The sequence below is a fragment of the Gavialis gangeticus genome, unplaced genomic scaffold (assembly GCF_001723915.1).
Source record: "Gavialis gangeticus isolate Ggan-Ray unplaced genomic scaffold, GavGan_comp1, whole genome shotgun sequence".
NCBI classification, from domain to species: domain Eukaryota; kingdom Metazoa; phylum Chordata; order Crocodylia; family Gavialidae; genus Gavialis; species Gavialis gangeticus.
In genome coordinates, this window is record NW_017729000.1 from 37,457,150 (window position 1) to 37,467,725 (window position 10,576).

A 10,576-nucleotide genomic window follows, 5' to 3' on the forward strand; every position below is an offset into this window, starting at 1 on the left:
CCCACCGTTAAATCTCTTTCCCCTCAACTGCCCTGTATTCTAACTCAGAGCACTTCAGAGTGCCCCTTCTCTGACTGTTTGCTAATTGATGAGGATGTGTATTTCTCTTTAATGTAGAGCGCCATGCCCCCACCTCTTCTCCCTGTCCTATCCCTCCTGTACAGCCTAAAGCCCTTGATATTCACCACTGAGTCATGCGCTGGGTCCCCACTATGTCTGGGTTGGTGTCAGCTAGCAGGAGGGTAAGTTCCTCTTGCTTGTTTCCTGTACTATGAGCATTTGTGTAGAGGCATTTGAGGCCTCCTAAGGATGTGTGCACTGGCCCCTTACTTTTAGCATTACCCTGGCCCTGTTGCTTACCTGCGTATATGTTCCGCTCGTCGGTCTAGGCTGGGCTGTACTTGTGGGTGTTGCTTGGTTTGGCAGTCCAAGGCTTCTTCCGCCCCCGTCTTCCCTTTCCCCCAACGAGCCTAGTTTTAAGCCCGCTGGAGGAGATCCACCAACCTAGAAGAAAACGCACGCTTCCCTTTAGGGGAAAGGTGGAGCCCATCCCATCCGAGCATGTCTCTTGTCGTGATGTGCAGGTCGTTGACGAGGAAGCCAATGCCCGCCTCCGGACACCATTCCCAAAGCCGCCAGTTGGTCTCTGTGATGCACGTCGCATGCTGTCTTCCACATCCACTCACCGGTAAGACAGAAGAGAAAACCACCTGTGCGCCTATCTCCTTCAGCATGCCCTGCAGAGCAAGGTAGTCCACCATCAGGTGATCAGGGCTTCTCCTGGCCGCGTCATTAGTACCCACATGGATTAGGACCATGGGGTAGTAATCATTGGTCTGGATCATGGCCTGGATCATCCCCTTCACCTCCTGAATCTTTGCTTCGGGTAGGCAGTAGACCTCGCGTGTCGAGGAGTCCTAGCGACAGATGGGGCCCTCTGTACCTCTCAGGATGGAGTCGCCTATGACGATCACTCAATGCTTTTTCCTTTGGGACTGTTTGGCTCCTTCGGCCTGCTCAGATCGTGGAGAGCGTGGAGTTGCCTCCTCTCCGGTTGCCTCCTCTCCTTCCTTCTCCTCCAGAGTTGCCAGGGCCTCGTACCTGTTCTCCAGCTGGACTGGAGGAACTGGTACTGCTGTGTTACGAGAAGCCCTGGTTCTGGAGGTGACCGTCTGCAACTCTGCAGTGGAGGGCACTTCGCGAGGTGCTTTGTCCTTGGGTGTGTGGCCCTGCAAGGAAAGGAAACAGCCATCAATTTCATCCTCTGCCTCCCTGATTCCCCTCAGCCTGCTAACCTCCTCCTGGAGCTCCCTTACCTGTGCCTCCAGGGCCCTAATGTGGGCGCCTGCAGGACAGGTGTGGGGGTCCCCAATCCCTGCCCCCCTGGGCCTTTCTAGGGAACTCTGGGTGGAGGCCTCAGACAAGCCCCGGGTTGGCTGCGCCTCCCAGGCGGGGGCCCTGGTAGCACTCTGTGTCGACACCATCATAGGAGTTGCTGCTTGTTTATGGCTTAGTGCGGTGCCTTCACCCTGCCCTAGCAGGAGTCTCCTTCCTGGCCCTTCCTGCTTGCCCGCTGGTATGAACGCCGATGCAAACGCCAACGCGCTCTTACAGAGCACGCCTGTTTGCACACTATGTTCGCACAGTGCGGCTTGAGAGCATGGCTTCCTACTGGCTCAGCTAAGAGGGATCCGGGGAGCTTCCCCTCCAGATCTGGCTCAGCTGTGTCCGGTCCCTCTGCCCACTTATCTTAAGGGGATTAGCTGCTGCTGCCCCCACTGCTGGCTGTGCTGCTGCTGCATCCGCCTTCGCTTTGGGTCAGGTAAGGGGGCACACGTGCGTGCGGGACACACGTGTGCCTGAATCCCTCCTCTCCTCCCTGCTCCTGGCTCCCAAGTTCTGGGAGCTATGTCAAACCATGGCTTCTAGAGGCCGCGGTTTGAATTTCCTACCGCTGCCCCAACAGCTGATCAGGCGCTCTGGTCTTCCCGGAAGCGCCTGCCTGCAGTCCTGCCCCCTACACTCCCTTGGTGGGGGATCTGGTGCCTCCTGAGCCTGCTCCCTGAGGGTTAACCCTGGGGGTGCTCCCTGGCTTGGGGGGACGGTCCCCCCTAGCCCACCCTCTGTTTGCATGTTCTCTTCACGTGGCTCGGGAGTGTGGCTCCCTATCGGCTCAGCTAAGCAGGATCTGGAGGGCTTCTTTTGATAAAGAGATGGGCAAAGATGTGGGTTCTTTGAAAGCCAGGAGTGGAGGGGCTGGGAATATTTTTCTCAAGGTCTGATCTTTACCGAGCATAGGCTGTGGCTGTTCGATTTTTCTTAGTCATAGTGTATGACAGTAGGTGACAACCAGGAGTGTGTGGTTGTGGAGGGGTTTTTTTTGTATTGTAAAAGGTTACTATAGGTATTTGGGTGGCTCTTTCAAATATATGGTCTATTCCTCTACTGGGGTGTGTTTGTTGTATAAAGTCAGATTTTAGACTGGAAAGGTTGGCATCACATCCTCAGAGCAGATGCTGTAGTATTTGAAGGCCTGGCTGTAGACAGCTTTTTGGCATGCTTGAGGTGATTGCTGGTTTTTTTGGACATAAGTATGGGGGTCTGTGGGTTTTTTGCATATGGTGGTTTGTGGGATGTCACCCTGGATGTCAATTGTGGTATCTAGGAAGTTTATGTTGGTGTATGAGTATTGCAGAGAAGGTTTGATCAAGGGGTTTCTGTGCCTGTGGAAGAAGTCCATAAGTGAGTCCAGGTGTTCAGAATGATTAAAATATCATAGATTTTGTAGACATTAGGGCTGAAAGGGATGTCATAAGAGCATTGGGTCCAGCTCCCTGCCCAAGGGGCAGGAAGTCATCTAGGGTCAAAGGATCCCAGCAAGATAAGCATCCAAATATCATCTGTGTAATACAGGAACAGTGCAAGTTTGATCAATTTTCCAAAAGTTTTTTCCTTCAGATGGCTTATGAAGAAGTTAGTGTATTGAGGATCTGTCTTTCTGCTCATAGGTGTCCCCAAGAAGGAGGAAGTGATAGTTGTAGAATGTAAAATTATTGTGCACGAGGATGAATTGAAGGATTTCATAGCAAGTTAGGGTTGGAACGGACCTCAGGAGGTCATCTAGTCCACCCCCCTGCACAAAGCAGGACCATTCCCACCTAGATCATCCCAGCCAAGGCTTTGTCTAGCTGGGTTTTGAAAACACCCAAAGATGGAGCTTCTACCACCTCTCTGGTTTACCTGTTCCAGTGTTTTACTACCCTCCTAGTGAGGAAATTCTTCCTAATATCTAACTTAAGCATCCCTTGATGTAACTTGAGACGATTGCTCCTTGTTCTGTCATTTGCCACCACTGAGAGCAGCCTAGTTCCATCCTCTTTCAAACCCTTCTTCCAGTATCCGGTAGTTGAAGGCTGCTATTAAATCCCTGCACCCCCCACCCCCCGATCTTCTTTCTCTAGACCAAATAAGCCCAGTTCCCTTAGTCTTTCCTCATAAGTCATATCCCTCAGCTCCCTCGACATTTTTGTTGCTCTCTACTGGACTTTCCCAATTTGTCCACATCCTTTCTGTAGCAAGGGGCCTAAAACTGCACACACAACTCCAGATGTGGCCTCACCCATGCTGAATAGAGGAAAATAATCACTTCCCTTGACCCACTGGCAAAACACTTACCAGTGCAGCCCAGTATGTTGTTAGCCTTCTTAGCAGCAAGGACACACTGCTGGCTCATATTCAGCTTATTGTCCACAGTAACCCCCAGTCCCTTTTCTGCAGAGCTGCTGCCCAGCCAGTCAGCTCCCAGCCTGTAGTGGACATAGAGTGGAGAGGTACTATGTAAGTATACTACAGGGAATATACATTGCATAAATTCCCTGAATTCTGCTCCCTTTCAGAGGCAATTGAATTATCGTGGGTTGTTTGTTAGGCAGCTGTGGTTTTAATGCATTAGGTTTTGCAATGTCTGCTTATCGTATACAAAGATGGCTTGGGCAGTAGTATTTTCTTTGGTTCAAATGGAGGACATCTATGTATTTTTTTAATATCAACTGCAGTTGTGAGGAGGGGCCAGATCTCAAGAATTGCATTCCCATTTTTCATAACTTTTCTTTCAGTTAGTTTCCTGAAATTACACCACTTTATACATAGCCATATTTTCCTTCACTTATGAAAATCATTGGTTCTCCTTTTTGTCCTGTTCCTGAAAATACAGGTGCTCTTCTAAGTTTAAAAAAATGTATTTGTGACCAAAAGTTCTGGTCCCATGAATGGTAGATAATTGACAAAGCAACAAAACATAAATATTGGCCGTTAACATTGTTAACATTATTAAGGACGCATGATGTTTTGTTATCAATGCTATGTGTTTCCAAAGGGTTCAGAGACAACATTTTAATTACTGTAAAGTGTGTAACCCCTTGCATTGTGCTGCTTTTTTGTGCGAGTCAGCTAACACAACAACTCCTGGAGCTTGTTTCAGGTCCTAAGACCTACCTTAGCTAGAATTGCTGAAGCACCTAGAAATTGGGTATGTTTACAAGACAAAGTGCAGAGGGACTATACAGAGGGAAGGTAGTTTTTAATTTACCTGAGGAGGGTAAATTAACCAGCCCTCAGCTTTCTGCTGCTGTAGCTAGACTGCTTCTGGTACCTAAGATTAGCTTGTTTAAAGCTAGCTCGGTTATTGCTGCAGGGTAGACATCCAGTTCTCCCTCCCCCCTCCCTCCCATCCACTTCCTATACGTTCTGGCACATGATCTGCAAACATTTAAAATGTATTGTAAGTACACAATAGTAATAGTAGTATTATTAATATACACCCCAAAAGGGGTTTGTAAATGACAACATCTTGTAATGGCGACATGTTATGTGGCTTGAAACTTTGCCTGCTTGAAGGAGCTGAATGCTTTATCATCAAAAGGGGTCTCAAAGTTGTGTCTCAGAACTCAAGATTTGCATGGAATGAGGGAAACAAGGTGGTTCTCAAAAAAAACCCCAACCTGGTTACAAAACTGTGAATTATATGGCTATGGCAATGTTGAGAGGAGTGAAAAAGATGCCCTATCACTTGATTTTGTCACAACTGGAGCAAGATTATGCTTCTTCAGAAAGATAACATTATGGAACTGAAGAAAAAGCTAAGACTGCAAGCCCAATTATGTTAAAAAAGAAGTTCTTTCACTCCAGTGTAGTGTATTATATGAAACAGCCTTTCTTCTGTCAGGCATATGCAGGTTTGAGGTTTGTGTTAACTGATAGCTTTCCTCATCACTGAGCTTTATAATGACTCTTTTAAAAGATTCCTTCTTAATACTGAATAGGCTTTCTAGTCTTGCTTGTTTTTTCTAGCCAGATTTTCTGTCTGTGTTTTGACAGAACAGATCTAGCAAACATTTAGCTATTTTATAGCATGCTTTTTAGTATGTCTCCTTGCAGGTAAACAATGTCACATGCCACACTGCAAGGATACATTGCTGCACTTCCATGGTGTAGGGGGGCACACTGTTGAACTTTGGTCTTAAAAGTACTCAAAACAACCATCCTTGACCTTCAGTACACTGATGGCTGTGCCATTCTTGCACACAAAGAGTGCAAACATCTGTACCCAGATATTAGCATCCTTGCTGAAGCTAATGATAGCAGCATTGAGTTGGTGATCCTCAAGCACCAATTTTGCTGGACTGGACATTGCGTGTCAATGCCTGACTCTCAACTCCCAAAACAAGTGCTCTACTCTCAGCTTAGTAATGGCCTGAGATCTCACAATGGCCAAAGGAAACACTACAAGGACATGTGTGAAAGGCAAATGTCAAGAAAATAAATGCCAACATCAAGGGGCATTTTTGCATGTGGTCCTGATGCAGCGCTGGGCACTTTTAATTAGTGAGCTGCCCTAACTAAAAGCACCCATGTGTCATGTGAATCAGTAGCGCAGTGCACCCCCGTGCTGAGAAAATGTCAGCCTTGTGCTTTGAATTCATTGAATGTGTTTAAGTTCAAAGTGCACCACTGCCCTTTGCTCATCACTGAGGCTCACTACACCACTGATGCACATGATGCGCAAGGCTGCCAGAACACATCAGTTTACATGCTGGATTTCCAGCGCATTGGAGAAAGCTTCCCACATGTGTGTAAGTGTCCAAGATTTGGGATCAGTTGGCTGCTGACCGACTTCAGTGATGTTGCAACCCTAACCAAGCAGCAGCCCATTTTGAAGTAAAGCATATTACTCTTGAAGCAGAGAAGAGAGAGTGGGGGAAGGAAAAGGAGAGGAATCCAAGCCTCCATCCTACTCTCATATGCAGATTGCAATTTTTGTGAATAAATCTGTGGCTCAAGGATTGGACTCTTAAAACACCTCAGCAAAACACTATTCCTGGATTATATATCCCCAAAACAACAATTTCTATCAACTCAGATTAATTTTGACTTCTTTCTTCCCTCCAGTTCTAGATTTTTGTTACCAGAACTAAAAACCACCCTGGATGTTTCTGTAATGGCTTTGGAAAAAGAACAAGTTCTCATGGTTCAAAGAATGAGCCAATGCCTATTTACAGTAATTAGTGAGAAGCATTCCTGTGGGCAGATTATTCTGTACTAGTCAGTCTGCTATAGTTTTTGTTGTATTATATTCTTTAGTATTTTAAAGAAGGTATTAAGTGGACAGTTTATCAGTTGGTTCTATTATTCTTCTCCTTCATCAACTGGAGTCAAAACTTCTAGGGACAGTTTGTATTATTTGTTGTTATCCCAAGAAAAACCAGGAGAGTACAGACATTCAGGTTTTTTCCCCTGGAGTAAAAATGACCACTCCAGATGAAAAAGAACTTGAGAACAGCCAGGGTTAAATCACTCCTAGGAGAGTTTCTTTTGGGCCTGGAAAAGTGAATATATGTACATGCCATGGTCTGCATGTACAGACATTCAAATTCTGAGACCCTGATGAGTGGAGAGCTTATAGTGTTGATGCTGTGCAGCCAGGAGGGCCCCCTATGCACACACCTCAGCATATTCTGCAGGTTCCCTTTGTCTTGCAATGGATGGCGGCAGTGCACAAGGCAGTCCTGATTGGCTGGCCCAGTAAACTCATGGCCAGCCTGTTTCCCTATAGCCCAATGTGGGGATTGTGAAGGGGGTACCTTCTTCTTCTTCCTGGAGCAGCAGAGTCCAGCAAGCAAAATGCTGTTTCAAAGGGACAAGATGTGATAAAAGATGGGATAATTCTCCAGATGATTTGAATATGTGTATGCAGCCTCAATGCTGTGCAGAGGAATAGAGATTTGAGCCTTTAGAACATCTCTAGAAGGCACTGCTTCTTTGTCCAGATTCTTAGCACATTGTGTTACACAGCGGCGGCTATATAAAAAGCTGACAAGATGTAAGGCTGTTAATAGTAAAATATTTCTCCCAAACATAGTTAAGGGAATGTTTTCTCAGCTGCTTCTTACTTTGCTGTCAATAGATATGTAAGAACCAAAACATTGTTTTTATAGTTTTTAGTGTTCATAATGTATAATAAATTTAATAAAATGACAGTCTTTGTTTTAAAGTGTTTACAGTAGATAATTTTTGAAAAAATACTGGGAAATTCCAGTACATATAAAATAAATAGTGATTGTGTCAAGAACACACATTCAAATTAGGAAACTGTTAAATTAAATTAATGGTACTAATTTAAATGCAAATAGCAAATATTCTGTAGTTTCTACCTTCCTTTATGTTAAACAAAATTCAAAATACTATAAAAATTAAGAATGTATACCAAAGGTAGTTAAAAGACCATGGGAGATTTTTTCCTTTAAATGAGGGCCTAGAAGAGTAAATTGCTTCTAAATTTTCAGTTACCACTTAAGGATGAAAATAACAAATACCGATATATATCACTAAAGACATGGGAATTTTGTTTTAGTTGCACATAAACTACAGATAACAATAGTATGTGTTTCTATTATAGATGAGTGTTACAAGTATGTATTCTTAGTTAACTATGTATTAAAGTAATTAATAAGTATTATTATGAATTCTTAATTTCCACAACTGAAATGTATAGGTTTTGCAATGTATCCTAAAGTCTTGTAGCATTTCCCTGGGAGCCTCCAAAATTTATCTTGAGGGAACCAAATTCAGTCTACAGAGGGCATGTCTACACCTGCTATTAATGGAGTGTAGACTTACTGCATAGGAAGCTTTCCCCTGGAGCGCATCTACATGTGCTCTCATCAGGAGCAAATTTGCTCCAGATGGGAGCAGTTCTTTGCAGGGCTACTCCTGCCCTACTCTGACACTTTACAGCAGCCAGAGGAAGCTCCAGGCTCTCTGAGGCATCATCCCTGGGCTGGCAGGGGATCCTGAGGTCAGGCCTGGGCCCTGGTGGTTAGGGGGAGCTGTTTCACCTCTGGAGCAGCTGCCTCCCAGCCACGCACCCTGATTTTATGCCGGGCTGGGAAACAGTTGCTTGGGGAAGGGGACAGTTCCTCTGCACCTTGTTACCTGGGCTGACCAGGAACAATTTGTTCCCTGTGATCTGTCTACACGTGTACTACTGTGCAGTAGCTACTGCTCAGTTAATCTACTACAGGTACTAGCCAACCATGCAGTAGACTAATTTACTGCACAGTAAATGCCGTGCACGTGTATGTGGTAATGCTTTACTGTGCAATAAAGCATTTTGTGTAGACACTCCCAAAATGAACTAGCATGCTGTGATTTTATTTTAATTATGACACACTTTGTCTCATTTCATCTTCTGTTTTACAGTTTCTACAAGATACTTTGGATGCCCTGTTTAACATCATGATGGAGCATTCCAACAGTGATGAGTATGACATTCTTGTCTTCGATGCATTGGTAAGAATCACAAGGAAACTAAGTAGTCAGATTACACCATGAATACGATGTTGAGATTCTCTAGTGTATGTATATCACAAGGAATTGGGGAATTGATATATTAAATGTCTGCCCTGTTAATAGTTGAGATGATGTCTTTTGAATAGCTAAGCTCTTGAAAATGGGCACACTTTTGTGCCCTGAGGAAGTTTTATAGAAGCAAATGCCTGAGAATTATAGATATTTCAGGAAGCTGATACTTCTATTTTAAAATGTCTCATCACAACAAACACTAATATGTTCATATCTGTTTAGATCTATATAATAGGACTTATTGCTGACCGGAAATTTCAACATTTTAATACTGTTTTGGAAGCTTATATCCAGCAGCATTTTAGTGCCACTTTGGCTTACAAGTAAGTTATTCTTTTTGCTATTTTTTGTTTTTCTTCCTTCTTTTTTAAGTAAACAGATAACTTAAAGAACCTTTAAATGCTTTGGATTTGTTAAACACTATAATAGAAGAACCAACTTAAGTTTTAACAAGAGCCACCATAAGATTAAGATGACACTCTTTGGTCATTTATGATGAAATTATAACAACTGTGAATGAGAGCCTGATCTACCCTTATTTTATTCAATCTTAAAATTCAGTTTAACTATAGTGAGGTGAGCAGAACTTTGCTGTTCCATGACTTGTTAATATGTAATGTACTAGTGCAACAAAAATCCCCTTCAATTACACAAGCTGGAAACAGGTAAGAAATGTATATGTATTCAACAGATACCATTCTTAATGGAGAGCCATACCAATTGTATTCAATGATATTAAAATAATTTAGAATGTGTATCTTCATATGACAACTTAAGTATGGCCTAATATACTATGTATATGGTGGACAAAACTCACTTGTCATGTTGTACAGTGTATGTATGCTGTATTTCCTATTACAAGGCTTATTAATACTTGAAAAAATGACTTCTAAGAGGCTGCAGCAGTTCCTATTACTGGAAGTTATTAACTTAGCAGCTCTAGGGGCTATTTTGGTTTTCAATTGTTTCTTTACTCTTCATTTGTATATTGCTAATAGGTTTTTTTACAACTGGAATATACAGTAGTAAATTATTTTATGTCTATATATATTTTAAATCTAGATAGTCTTATATTTAAATTGCAAAATAAACATTAGCAGTTTAATTTGGCAAATCTTGTTGATGATGTTTATTATAATAAGTTTTCAGCAAATACTATCTCTAATTCAGAAAACTAATGACTGTTCTGAAGACTTACTTGGATACATCCAGCAGAGGGGAACAATGTGAACCTATACTAAGAACTTTGAAAGCATTAGAATATGTGTTCAAGTTCATTGTTCGGTCCAGGACATTATTTTCACAGTAAGTACTTGTTCTATAAATACGTGATGGATTAGCATTGCAAAGGTTTATTATTAGTGTTGTCACAGTGCAGAAAAGTCAGTTACATGTGTATAGAAACTTTCTGCTTAATTTCTCATCTCAATAAATCCAGTACAATTTTTCAAGTATTATATGGAATACTTGATCTAAAATTTAGGGAATAGTAGCTAATCCAGATGATATTTTTTCATAATGATAAGTGTCACAAAAAGCAGATATCCACTTTGTTTTCAAGGCCAAATTCAAGACACCTATGTTGTCTCTCAAATGGTCATTACTGTTGACCTCAAATTTTGTTTTGCTAGTGGTTTGATTTGGGTTATGGTATATG

General features: G+C 42.9%; 1 protein-coding gene across 1 annotated transcript in view; it reads left to right on the plus strand.

The window, feature by feature from the left end:
- DOCK2 (dedicator of cytokinesis 2) overlaps positions 1-10,576 on the plus strand; it is an 849,953-nt gene that overhangs the window by 113,889 nt on the left and 725,488 nt on the right. Inside the window, exons 20-22 of the mRNA XM_019506524.1 lie at positions 8,758-8,847; positions 9,142-9,242; positions 10,090-10,224. Coding sequence (XP_019362069.1) covers positions 8,758-8,847; positions 9,142-9,242; positions 10,090-10,224 — 326 coding nt within the window. The remainder of the gene's footprint in view (positions 1-8,757; positions 8,848-9,141; positions 9,243-10,089; positions 10,225-10,576) is intronic.